At 38.3% G+C, this 14,137-nt stretch overlaps 1 protein-coding gene across 1 annotated transcript in view; it reads left to right on the top strand.

Annotated features, from left to right (window-relative positions):
- LCP2 (lymphocyte cytosolic protein 2) overlaps positions 1–14,137 on the top strand; it is a 54,370-nt gene that overhangs the window by 28,986 nt on the left and 11,247 nt on the right. Inside the window, exons 4-16 of the mRNA XM_090020635.1 lie at positions 858–923; positions 2,361–2,392; positions 3,703–3,740; positions 5,557–5,752; positions 6,924–7,024; positions 8,852–8,921; positions 9,217–9,300; positions 10,261–10,286; positions 10,381–10,400; positions 10,507–10,611; positions 11,600–11,630; positions 12,265–12,277; positions 13,399–13,534. Of these exons, the coding sequence (XP_089876761.1) occupies positions 858–923; positions 2,361–2,392; positions 3,703–3,740; positions 5,557–5,752; positions 6,924–7,024; positions 8,852–8,921; positions 9,217–9,300; positions 10,261–10,286; positions 10,381–10,400; positions 10,507–10,611; positions 11,600–11,630; positions 12,265–12,277; positions 13,399–13,534 (918 nt within the window). The remainder of the gene's footprint in view (positions 1–857; positions 924–2,360; positions 2,393–3,702; positions 3,741–5,556; positions 5,753–6,923; positions 7,025–8,851; positions 8,922–9,216; positions 9,301–10,260; positions 10,287–10,380; positions 10,401–10,506; positions 10,612–11,599; positions 11,631–12,264; positions 12,278–13,398; positions 13,535–14,137) is intronic.

The raw sequence follows: 14,137 nt of genomic DNA, 5'->3' as shown, positions 1-14,137 counted from the left end.
CTGGTGTTGTTTCTTAAATTTGGAAGCAATTACAGGATACTTGTCTAATGAACTATAGAAAAGGAAGAAGAACATGAAAAAATAGTCAATTATTAAATCTTACTAGCTGGTGTAATCTATGACTGTAATACGGATACACTCCAAAGCCTGAGTGCCTTGTTTAAGTTTTATGGTGCAACTACACAGCAATAAATAATGCTAGCATACTAGAAAATTCATAAAGTTTAATACTGTTGTCAAGCCCAGATGAATAGGATCTTTAGTTTCTTGATATTTCCAGTAATACGTTTATTTGCACCTGCTTCTTAGTGAGGTCTGAAGTTATATGTTTAAAAGTTTTTTAGCATTCATCAGACTTTTCTAATGGGACTTTCCTTGGGTTATTTCCTGACAAATGCATAATATGAATTAAGAATCAGACCTTGACTCATCACAGATCTGGGGTGCTGGGGAGAGTGGGTAGGGAGAAGAGGGCCCAATCTGGGCCAGCAGGGGAGGAGCGGGATGAGGTGTTTACACTAACATGTAGCCTAGAGTGTGGCCTAAACATTACTGTAACACAAGCTGGGTAACACGGACCAGAGATAGTCCAGCCCTGGAGAGACATAACTTTGAGCTGTTTAAACACTGCTTAAAACTAGTTTCAGACCTGGTGAAAGTTTCTCCACAGGTCTGCCATAAACAGCCATCCAACTGGCCACAAATTCAAATCTCTGCATTCAACAAATATATTTACCATAAGGGGGCCTCAAAGGGGTTAAATAGGTTGAAAAAAATCACTGAAATAAAAGTATAAGAGGAGATAAATGTTTAAAGGTGGTTAAATCTGTTTTTAATAGCCATTTTTGTTTTAACAGAATTATAAGCAAATTAAGTCAGGAAATAAACAGGAACGAAGGCAAAATTAGTTTCTTTCCAAAACGGTAAGTAAATATTTTAGTCCTCTTTAATTTAGTCCAACCTTTACAAACTAGGCTTTTGCAACTTATAGCCCTGTTGGGATGTTTGCAAGCACACCTTGACAACCCATTCCCCCACACACACTCCGATCTCATAACTACATCAGTAAACATGCTCCAAGGTCATACCCAGTTGTTGCTCTCAATCGTGTTGGAATTGGAGATGTGAAGGATGGCTGTGAAGAATTACTCCAGAACAACTTCCTTGGGGGCTTCTAGATTTCGAGGATGTGTGTGGGAGTCAATGAAGAAGGGAATATTGGGAACGATCTAGATCAGTGGTGCTCAACCTTCAGCCATGCGTGGAAGCAAAAATCTCTGGAGCAACAAGCTCCAGCGTTTTTTCATCTGCATTAATCACATGTGTAGATGTGCCCCCTGAGCACTAGATCACATCAGTGTGTGGCTGGATCAATGCACAGCCAGATTTGCGCACACAGGGTTGGGCCACATGCTGCGTTGGTCTGTGGCTGCAATCTAGTGTTCTGGCCCAAATGTACATGTGGCCCAGCCTTGCATGCCTGGATCTGGTTGTGCACTGGTCTGATTAAGTACAATCTACTGCATAGGGCCCATAGGACTCCCCAAAGACCAGGGCATCCAGTCCACAGACCAACCCCATGCCACTCATCTGGCCCATGGGGCCAGAAGGTTGGACACCATTAGTGCAGCTGAAATATACTGTTGTCATGGTGTAAATAAAAGACTCCAGATATTGGCAAGATCCATACTGTATTTTGGCAAAGGGAATCCAATTTCAATTATTACTACTATTAATAGACCAACATAGGTGTGCTTTATAGGCATGCTAATCTAATGTGTAAAATTTCATATTTATAATACTTAATATGATGGTAAATGTACTGAAAATATAGTATATATTTTGTGTATTTTATATAGTATATTTTTGTGTAATCTTTACAATAATGTAAGATTTTTCTATTGGATGTTGCTATGAACTCTGTGCAAAGGAATGTCTACATTACACATGTTTACTTTGAAGATTTGAGTGAGATTTGAAAGTGTGATTTTACTTTCAAATAGCTATTCCCATGATTCAAGGCAGTACATTTTTTGTGTTGAACCAAATTATAATTAAAAACCATCAGAATGTACTTCAATCCTCCAAAAACAAAACAAAAATACACACTTGACAACTTCAGTAAGCAGCACCCTCCTCCCCCATTTCAATGGAATTACTTCCTAAGTGTGTGGTAGTGTTGAGGATTTTGAAGGCCGAGGATCAAAAAATAATTAAGTGTTTGAATGAGAATGATGTCATATAGTGAAAGGCAAGCTTCACTTTGAAATATTGAACAATGCCAAATGTTGCATTAAACTTTACTTAATTTTTAAGAAATAATATTTGAAGGAATTTACTTTTTTGTTATCTTGTTACAGTCCTCCAACACAGAAATTTGCTGAGCAGATGGGTAAATATGTGCTTGCTCTTATAAATTTATGGTGTTTAAAAAGATAAACTACTTTATTTCATGTTTAAACTTTATTTGATAACCACATGGTTTAACTCAGTAAGAAAAATATGTTATTTCAGTTTATTGATCTAAGTTTTCTTATTTACCTTGAGTTCAGCTTTACAAAATATAAAAGCTGTAACTCAGCTTGTATAACCAATCTATCCAGAACTTCCATGATTAAACAGCAACAAAATTATCTAAGCTAGTGTTGATTTTCAGATATGAGCATGAACCAAACCTCATTCCCCAGTTAGAAATGCCCTCACCTGTGTTACCAGCCAAGCATGTTATGCTAGTCAATACTTACATTTTATAAGGTTCTTATTTCAGAATTATTATTAAAAGAAGGTTTCATGAACAAGCAGTTGAATCAGAAGATACTTGGCATGGAGAATCTCCAGAGGGTCCCATGCATTCCACCTGTGAGACTAGAAGAACATTCATGTTGGCCTCACTGTGTTAATGGTGTTTCTTGAACACGTATATGAGAAGATCATAAATAACAATGGGGGGAAGACAGAGAAGAGTGTGTGTGTGAAAGAAGTCGGCAAGAGAAAATGTGAAAAGCAGGAGGAGAAAGTGGAAAGGGACTGAAAGAAGAGTAGCACATGAAGGGCAAGAAGAAGCAATAGGCCATGAATGAGTTGGGAAAGACAAGAAGTGAAAATTGCAAAAAGTAATAGAGTGGATGAAAGGAAAGACAAAAGGCAAAGAAGTAAAAAAAATGGGTTTTAAGAGTAAAAATATGTGTGGGGAAGGAAAAGGAAGTAGGGAGATAGTGACATGAATGCTTCCCCATTGCACCTATGTCCTGCTCCTTGCAACAGTCACTCATTATTGGCTAGACAGTCTCTCACTCAGATTTTATTTCAAGTATTTTATTAAATGGGCCAAGAGCACCTGTGTTTCCACAGAGCCACCTGTCCTTCCCTCTCATAGCTGAGTCAGTTTTGAAAACACTTCAGCTAGCATTTAAATCCAGAAGAGCAGGGCACATTTTAGGTAATAGCATGTGTCATGTTACATAAAGGTTGCTAAACCAACTACTATCTTTGAGAACATCCCTGCTAAATTGTGTACAAAATGCCTGTTGGCATCTATGGGAACTATGTGCATGCTTTCTTTTGGATAACATGGCCTGTTATTGCGGCATAATAATGGTAGCTCAGCTGCTGTGTGGATCTCTTTTTATCAGATGAAACTTTAATACTTTAAAGTCAACATGATGTGCTAATGAAGGACCACCTATATGTTTCCTTACACAGGATACAGTCAAGAAGAGGATGGGGGCTGGTCTTCATTTGTAAGTATTATTGTTTTCATACACTTAACCCCCAAAAGCAGATCCTGTGGTCTAAATTTTATCATAAATTCTATCATTTCCTGCCTCTTCCTCCCCTCCTTTCCAGCAGAAGTAGAAGAAAAGGAAAATTCTGAGGTTGTTTGGGGACAGGGAGGGAAGAACAGAAGGCAGAGAGGACTGGAGCTCTCTTATGCCTAATACTCTGACATCAGCAATGAAAAACACAAAAAAACCAAACAAAAACTTTGTGATTGTCCTGATTCTTGGTTCAGTTTGGATCAAGAGATCACAGCCTGCGCTCTGCTCAGATGGATTTATAACCATATTTCATAGTTATGTTACACTCCTTTGGAAACAATGATTAGTAAAGGAAGTGTGGCTCTGTAGCTTCAAAGAAAAAAGTATGTTGCCATTCTGGCCACTATGATCTGCATCTTTAGAAGCTGAAGGAAACATTTTCCAGCTGAAAACATTGCCACCATTACATGCTTCCTTTCATGTACCAAAGTGAGTCACTGTCTCGATCATAAATCATTTGTATCTGTTCCCTCCATTTTTTGTTCCCCATCATGGAAAAAACAATCTAGACTGAAAGTATGCATTTAACCTTCTTTTTGTATGGAAAATGTAGTAGGAAGATAACAGGAAGAAACCTCAGCTGGTTGGCTGAATACAAACAAATTGAGAAACAAACACTCTTACTTTGTGCAATACTGACTAGCCCTGCAGCCAGCGCCAGTGTTTTGAAACCTTATTATACAGCTTTAAAAATGTTCAGTGCTGATGCAATTCCCTCCCTTGAAACAAGTGGCCATTTTACCACTGCCTTCAGGAGAATCAAAGGCTGGTCAATACTGAGCATTTTTGCAACTCCCACTCTAGAAGCTTGTCATGGCCTTTTTATATCAGTAACAAGTTACACTGGCTCGATATAGCTACAGTCATGTCACCTTGGGCTGAAATTCTGTTATGTTACAGAATATACAAATTAGACTGGGTTAATACAGTGCTATAAAACTCCAAACAAAATCCTAGTTGCTTTAGGAAATTATATTAAAAAGATGAACAGCTTACTGATCATGCCACCACTGAATGAATGCCTCAACTTGCTCCCAAGACATACTATTACTTGCAAATACCACCATTTGGATGAGATGTAAAAGTGAGGTCCTGTACCTGTACCTTTTTCTGCCATTCTTTCTAAGAATTAAAATATTAATCTATGTGATTCCAATGCTAAGGTGGTGGAAATTGTATGAGAACATAGATAGGAAAGAAAAAATTCAAAAGGGTAACTTTTCCATCTCAAACTCCAGCTAATGATGCTATTGTGAAAAGATACCACAGTTTAAGACAAAAAGCATTATATGCTTTTTGTAAATAACTACCACTGGCTAATTCCACCAGTGCATCCCACCACCGCATTTCAGTAAAGAATCAAATTGTTCCTGTGTGATTTCGTGTCTTCTACGGCAGTGGTTCCCAACCTTTTTTATATTGCAGCCTGGCATGGGAACGGGACAGGCTGCACGGAGCCGACTGTCTCCCACCCAGGGCTGCACTGCTGCCCAACTTTAACTCTGTGACTGTTGGCAGCAGAAGCTGCTTGCTCAGGTGGAAAGATGGGTGTCTGAGCGGGGGTGGGGGTGGGGGCCCATGCCATGACTCAGCAGCCAACCCTTCACAGCCTGGTACCATGCTGCAGCCCGGTGTTTGGGGACTTCTGTTCTATGGTGAAGGGCAACACCTTACAGAGATTTTTACTAAGCCATGCAGTACCCAGTGGTTACATCAGGTTTTCACTCACATATGACAGGACGAAGAAGATGACTATGAGAGCCCAGATAATGAAAATGAACAGGATGATGGAGCTGACTATGAGTCTCCAAGTGAAGAACCGGATGAAGCAGGACCTGATAGTGATGATTATGAACCTCCTCCATCCAATGATGCAGCACACCATAATGTCATATTTCCTGCCAAATCAATTCCAAGCAACACTGACTATATAGGTAAGTAAGTGAAGGTGGGATTATGCAAGTGACTTATGGGGTTGATAATGGGATTTAAAGGGTATCAGCTCACAAGCAACAATACAACTCATGCCAACATTTGTGACAATACTGATTTACTAGAACTTGATGGTTGTCTGGCCTAATGGGCTGCTTACAGATATTAAAAAAAAACAAACCAAATGGAGCTTTATTTGAAACTGTGTGTGCCCCATGCTGAGTCCAGCGCATGCCCAGAACAGGCATCATGTTAGTTGAACCCACCTCACCCAATGACTGTATAGATCAGGCACTCTAGTGGGGGGTTTTGGTGCTTTTATCTACTGACTGAATCAGCTTTAGATAAAAGCACCAAAAAGCCCTGCTGAAGTGCTTGATCTATAAAGATGTTGCAGAGCCAGGTCAAACTAATGCTCTGCTTCTTCCAGTAAAGCACTTTATTTTAATGTCTGTAAGCAGCCAATGTCCATGCATGTAATTGGGAAAGTTAACAAATACTGTGCACGTCACAAAACTCACCATGCTTCCAGCTGGTAGTCATAGAAGACAGACCAAAGAGTGACCAAGGATTAAAAATGAAACATCCTGTTATTCCTGATCTCAATGGTGTGCTATATGGGTATCATGTTCAGCAGTGTCCACCTATGCACATAAGTACTTTCACTGAATATGCAGACACAGTAAAATGTCAGCTAAGTAACGTGTAACAATTAGTTTGGAACCTGCATAGAATTAAACACACTTACTTTCTTTACTTGTTTTGGTATTTAACTACTGGATAGTCAGTTCTAACAAAAGAGTTGTAAGCATCCACTGAAAACAGGTCTAAGTGGGATCACTTTTCTGCAGTTATAATTTCTTGGAGCTGATTCTCCATTGACCCACAAGTGTGTGGGTCACAGTTGTGACTCACAATTTATTTATATCCCTGCAAAACACACTTCTGTTTGCACTGAGTACTACGTGTGCATGACAGAAAATTGGGCTGAACATTTTTATTGATCAGGACTGAAGAGGACTTGGTAAATAAAGCAACCATATATTTAGTTTACAGTACATTAAGAGAAAGCATGAGATTTTATATAAGGCCTCTTTTTTCATAAGACCTAGTAGGAGATACATGAAATAACCCTTTTGTGTAGTTGTTAAGTTTATATATTTTTCTTTTCAGATAGACCTACGACTGCTAGATCACCTCTCCAGCCTCCTATTCCACCACAACGCCCTGGTTCATCTCCCACACCATCACCCTATGGCGGGAGAGGCCTTTCTGTATGTTTCTTTTCCTTTTATTAGCTCCCTTACTTAGCACCTTATATAAGGTCCAGGTATATCATCATATCCAACATGAAAGCTTATGCACTTAATTTCTATAAAAATTATGATTTTTGTGGGAAAAATCAGAACTGGTTGCCAGTACGGCTTTGCCATTTACTTTGTGAGAATTTTGTCAGTTCTCAAGAAAACTTCAGCCTTGAATAGATTCTTCTGGATTATCTCAGTAGCAGATTTGCAGGCCCAACCCTATATACTTTTAGTCAAATCTCAGGGAATTCCATGGGACTATACAGAGGTATAAGCATTTCTAAGATCTGGTCCTTAATGATATTCAAGAAGTGAGAATTGAATTGATCTGCAAAGAAGCAGGCAAAGATAACAAAAATGTTAGTGGTAACAGTCCCTTCATTGCTTTTCCTCTGCTGAAGACTGGACAATTTTCTCATATTGTTCAAATCCACTAACAGCCATTGTGGTAACAGAACTTTTGACACCATTTTTTCTGCATAAATCTGGCTGTGCAGTATCTCTGTATTCTAGCCCAAGTCTAGATGTAAGCTACAGTGGACACAAGTTAATTACTAAACATGGTAGCTCCTAACAAATGGTATGAATTATCAAGCCTTCTGTTCTATACCTCTGCTGTATTACTTGAAATCCATATAAAACTGGGGCACAGAATAGGTGTCTGAAGATACCCAGGCTTAATTGCAAGCATTTTCATTCTTTTTGAAGAAAGTGGAAACACACCTTTATCTTTGGTCTCAGTCCTCCCAATAAGAAGGAATAACTTGGTAGATCGACTTCCACAGCAGCTCTCTCAATGTCCTATAGATTCCTTTGCCCCCTCTAGGCTGCTTAGTAGGAGTGTGCAAAACAGGCTGTCTTCAATCCAGATTTGGATTCAACCCGAATTGGGGGCAGTGATTCGATTAATTGATTCAGATCACTGTCCCCCATATGATTTGGCTGCATCTGAAGATTCGGACATAGACATACCTTTAAATGTTTTCTCTACATACCTCGAGGTACCAGGTATGGCTTGTGAACGCTGTGATGGTGGGGCGGATGGAGCGTGGAGGGAGAGAGGGGGCAGCGTGCTTGGTGGCAGACCCAGAAGTGGACCGGAAGTGCTTCAGGTCTGCTGCCAAGCATACTGGGGATCCTCCCATGCTCCTGTGGGACACCACCTGCCCCAGAATCTAAGCATTCACAAGCCACCTGGTACCTTGAGGTATGTATAAAAAACATTGTGTCTATGTCCAAATCGTTGAATCTTTCAGATCTCTCTGAATCATGGCAGAGGTTTCTGATTTGATTTGGAGAGATTAAAGGGTCTTCTGACTCGATTCAGATTCAGAAATTTGGCCACTGAATCAGGCTGAATCTCCTCGGAATCAAATCAGTGACGGAAGCTTCACACAGCCCTACTGCTTAGCCCTCCTGGCCCTGCATTTCTCTCCTCAAAAGTCTATTATCAGAAATACAAAGTGTACTGTCTATCATATACCCCTGCTGCATTAAGGCAAAATTGCAAGATGTAAGACTGTTATCTCTGTTCTTCCCTACTGCCCTTAGCTTGCTCACACCTATCCTTGAAGGTACCTTGGACTGTGTTTTCTGCATCCAGCACATAGATAAATGTACAGCTGCCAAAAAGGGATTCCACCAGAAAACCTTCTGCAGCAGAGCACAAAGGGCCTTTAGGTCATAAAGGACACAAAGGTTGACAGCTGTGATGTGATGGGTTTGAGAATGACTTATACATAGAATTGGAATGCTGAGACTAACTTTAACCATTTATAAAACAATTTATTTTAGCTGCCATCTTTCCCTCCTTCATCAAACAATAACGATGTGACTAGAGATAGAAGCACCAAACCTTTAAAACGTAAGTGCAAACTTGTCTCAGGTTAAGCTATGGCTTAGCACACATTTAAACTGTCTCCAGCTATAGCAATATTAGTAGTTCTTTCTACCTGCTAATCTGCCATGGATTGCATAGCTCATTCTAAAAAATATACAGTTTAATCTCTGCCTGCCTCCTGGTTATTCCTTCCAGTTTTTATGAACTACATTATTGTATTGTTCAATTTGAAGAAGGGAAATCAGTTCACAATAGATATGGTATACACTTTATTCTGTATGGCATTTATGCATTAGTTTTACACAATATTTTTATTTAGCCCCAGCCCCTTCTATAGACAGAAGCACAAAACCCCCACTGGATCGTCCTGGGCCACCATATGAAAGAGAGAGCCCAGTACCAGGTCAGTATTTTATTACCATCATATCAACTGCTGATGTTTGTTGCTCAGTTTTGTCAATTTAAGTTTTATTAGTAGTAGGGTTTTTTTTTCCAAGAAACATGTTTTAATATGCCATATTTGCATACCACACTCACTATTTTCCCTAAAAATTAGCCTTCCAAAATCCAAGACAGTTCATGTCTTAAGAAAGAAACTGATTTTTCTGCTCTGATTCAAAGCACCCCTCAAAAAATCTTAGCACTTGTTTTTTGACTATGGAAAAACAGAGCAATTCTTCTGTTGCAAAAAACTCAGGGAGACCTTAACAGGTCAGAATGCTTTTGACAATATGGATTCCTATTTGAAATCTCTGGGTTTAATCTTGTGAATACACCTTAAAAGGATCTTGTGGCACCCTGATTGAGACTCATTGTTATAAGAGAAGAGAAAAGATAATACAGCATTGTTACTACTACTTCTGTGATGTGGTATACTATATCTGGGTTTGCTGTCTGTATTTAAAAGCATGTTGAGAAATTTAAGCGGATTCAGAAGGGAGTTATAAAACTTACTTGGGGACAGGAAAATAAATGACGATTGTAGACATGAAATGTGATGCCATTACATTTTTAAAAAGAAGGCTAATATTAATGGCTCCTTAATCTATCAATTAATGGCATGAAAGAGCCAATAACAACGCTGAAGATAAAAGAAAATAATTTGGAAATGGGATGCAACTTTATATACCAGGTGAGAAATTATTCATTGTAATAACTTCATAAGACTGTCATGATTCAGAGCCCAAGTATCTTTTCCTGCACTTACACCTCTGGGGACTTGGGTCTTTGAGTTTGGGTCCATTAAATTCACTGTGCAAACAAGGTAGTCAAAGACTGACCTCATGAGCCTCCACTGTTTTAGAAAACTTTATATTGATTACCTTAAGTTTGTTTTAAGAAAAAAAATGTTTATTCTTTTCAGGAAAGAGGCCACCATTTCCTGAAAAGGTAAGAGGATTTTTGTTTGGCATTTATTAGTACATTTCAATCCCCATTGAAACATACTCATGTGTTCTTTTAACTTTTCCTTACTGTTTTACAGTCTCTGACACCAAATCTAAGGTAAGAATTTACACTACAGGTTACATACATAAATGCACTATCAGGGTTACCAAATGATACTACATTAAACAATGCCTGATCTCACAACATACCTCTCATATTATAGATCTCTGGGGGAGCAGTTAGCAAAGATACAAAAACCTCCTATACCACCAGCTGAGAGATATGAAAGAGGTCACTCAACCCCTGGAAGGAAGTTACCACCCATAAGGTAAGAATAATATTTTTTATGTTAAATTCAAATATGAACAACAACAACAACAAATGAAAATGCTACATAAATTAATGTAATTAATCTCTTCAGAAATACCAATACCTGTAAATGTTGCAGGAGTGTTCTCAGCAGTGCTTATGAGCTGTGTTCTTTATTGTAAAAGAAAAAAAAAAGCCCTGAACTTTCAGGGCCCACTACAACAAATCTCTCAGCCAAACATGAAAGCGAAGGGCAATGTATCACAGAGAAAGAGGAAAATTCTCCATGATTCTTCCAGCAGCCTTCTTGGCTTCTTGTTAGAAACCTGTCTCATGATCCACATTGCCACACTCAAGCCCACATTCCTTTTATAGCATACAGGAGAGAGAAAGGTTTAAACCATTCCCCAGCTCTTCAGTTCTGCTACCCTACAAGTTCCTACATTCATGGCCAGCTTCTAAATAGGGTCTTATGTTTTATTAAGAAAAAATGTGTTCTATTAACTGACTAGCATAATCTAAATACTAGAAATGAAACCATGTTTCCTTATACAAGACTGTCAAGCACTACACCACTCTGGATAAAAGTTCCAAGGGAACAATATTTTTTTCATTGCTCAGATAAATTTAAAGGCCAGATCATGTTTCCAGCTCCACTTCTGGAAGTCAAAGATTGCAGATGCAGTCACCAATGTAGAGCTGCTAGACTATGCCTTAGTCCTATAATAAGCACATCAGAAATGGCCTACTGCATCTATATAGAGCTCATTACAGGATCAGGGCCTTATACCACCTTTGGTTATGATTTCAGATCAAAAACTCAGGTGTCTATCTAAGCAAAATAAGAAACTAGATTAGAAGTTACACCTGCGTAATTTTGTGCTTGAAAGAATTGATATAATCAGAGGTCTCTGCTAAAATTATGGCCATGTGTATAAATAGAGAGAAAGTAAATGACTGATTTTTCCATCCATCTACATTTTTTTTCTCCTCTTATTTCAATTAAGGCAGGGTTGGGCACCAGAAAAGAAACCTGATGTAAGTATATTTCAAAGTAAATATTTTAATTTAATTATAATATACTTAAATGGCATAAACTCTGTTTAAGATGGGCTATCACCCGTATATATTAAAAGCCCCCAGACACTAATAATTCTTTCTTAACATAGGCCTTCATTTTTAGTTAGTTCTTCCAGACAAAGTTCAATGTATTCACTGGATACACTATCTTAGAAATTAGAGAAGCAAAAATTAAGGCCAATATTAATTTGAAGTCACTACTGACTTTGCATACTCCTGTTTTGGCTTCTCTAACTTAAGCTGTCTTTTCAAAGAATGCTAATTCACTGCTTCTGCTCTAGGAACAATGACAGCTTCTGCCTGCTGAATATCTTCTCCCTGCACCCTACCCTTTTGAGGGCATCTTCTGTTGAGCACCTTACAGCTTATGCATTTCAAAAAAATCTTGACCTCTGATTTCTTTTCCTCACAATTACAACTTCTAAAATAATATGGCATTTCAGAGAGAAATGTTGGTGTAATGGGTAAAACAGTCAGCTACTTTTGGTTTTCTTAAATACTGAAAATGTCACTGACTTCTAATTTTTAGTTTTATTAATGGGCAGTACAGTTGTGATCTTATGAACTTCTAAACATTTTTCTCTTTCTACAGGAAGAAGAAGAGAGTAAGTATCTAAAAATATATACTTAATATATCAAGGAATTCTTTGTATTTTGTTTTTAAAATCTCAAATGAATTAACAGATATGTGCATGCTTATAAAATATGTTATATCTTGACCGATAACTCAGAAAAAAAAATCACACACATTTAATCAGCAGAAGCACAAAACATGAAATTAAGGCAAAAGTTCTTTCAGTTAGCCAATTATAACACTTGTTTCTTATCCTCATTACAACTGAATAACAATTAATTTAATATATTTTCTTTATAAAAATGTACAGTTTGAATATACAACCATTTTTTATTTCTTTAAATATTGGGCCAAACCCTGCTTGCATTAGTCACACATAGTATTGCTGGCAGAGGGCTCCAGGGTGAGCCCTGCCCTGGAGGCAGCCTCCTGCATCACTATCTACACATGCATTTAATCTCACTAATTTATTGTGCCGTCAGATTGTACTTGTATTTGATGGGACTATCCAATGGTGCAGTAAATTGGTCTACACTGGTCTAATTTCTGCGCATGTGTAAAAGATGACACTTTACTATGCAGTTAATTAGTCTACTGTATAGTAAAGTACACATGTAGATGCGTCCTCTGTGACTGAAGGTAGTGCCAAAAGAGATGTTTAATCCTTCTGTTGAAGCTTACAAAGAAGACGGTGTCAGAAAATAAACATGACGCTCAAGAATGAAGCTTCAAATCCAATGGTCAACAGTGGCATAACAGAAAGAACTGCTTATAGTGCTTTATCTTTGATCTGCATACAATATACTTTAGCCAAAGGACTTCTAGAGTTGGACTATCATTTTTCTAGAGTAGAGCTTCCAAAACTATAATAAAAAAACCTTAACATAATTTCCTATTTTATACTGAATTTTGAATTCTAATTTAATTCCACAGAAATAATCATAGACCATTATCATATCATATCAAGATTAGTATATCCCTATTAAGGGCATTTTAATAAAACATTTGCTCCATTAATTGTACCTAATTAAACAGTCAACTGAAGTTAGGCAGTATTAGTTCACTAACACTGTCTTTACAAGTTACTGTAAGAGTGTTATATTTAACTTCATGTTAGGTAGTTTTAACTAGTTTTATTTTTCCTTTCCACAGCAGTACCACAGAGGTCAGTGCCACAACTATCTTTACCTCCCTACAGTTCCAACACTTTCCCTTCGAGATCTGCCAAACCACCACCTAAATCTATTCCATCAGGATCCAACAGTATGCCTGGTGCATATGGAGAAAGGTTTGTTTTAATAGTTCATCTCATTCATTTTGACCTGCTCACCATTTATTGGGCAACAGCAGTATGTTGGTGCTGTAAAAGACTCAGAAAGACACATCAATGAGTTTATTATTAAAGTTAGATTTTTATATCTGCTCCCTTGACTTGTAATCTTTCCCAGTAGTGCATCAGCCCCAGACTTCTACTTAGAGGGCACACAAGAATGGCAGCTGCTACTGCTGCCAGCTCAGCCACCGCAGCTGGTCTGTCCTCCTCTGTTGCCACTGCAACCCAGGGCACAAACTCTGCAAATTCTACTATTACACAGAAACTCCCAGCATTTTCAGGGTCCCAAATATCCATGCATTTCACTAAAGCAGATAGACAGCTCATGGGATCATTCAGTGTTTAAAAAAAAAGTGGCTCTTACTTTAGTTTGAATTTGTTAGCTTTCTGGTTATAGAATCATAGAAAATTAGGGTTGGAACAGACCTCAGGAGGTCATCTAGTCCAACCTCCTGCTCAAAGGAGGACCATTGCCAACTAGATCATCCTTGTCGAGACCTAGTCTAGCTGGGTCTTAAAAACCTCCAAGGATAGAGTCCACAACCTCTCTGAATAACC

The sequence above is a fragment of the Crocodylus siamensis genome, chromosome 10 (genome assembly GCF_052110815.1).
Source record: "Crocodylus siamensis isolate JL-2025a chromosome 10, ASM5211081v1, whole genome shotgun sequence".
NCBI lineage: Eukaryota > Metazoa > Chordata > Crocodylia > Crocodylidae > Crocodylus > Crocodylus siamensis.
The sequence above is the reverse complement of the archived record's forward strand: the minus strand, read 5'-3'. Positions and strand labels throughout refer to the sequence as shown.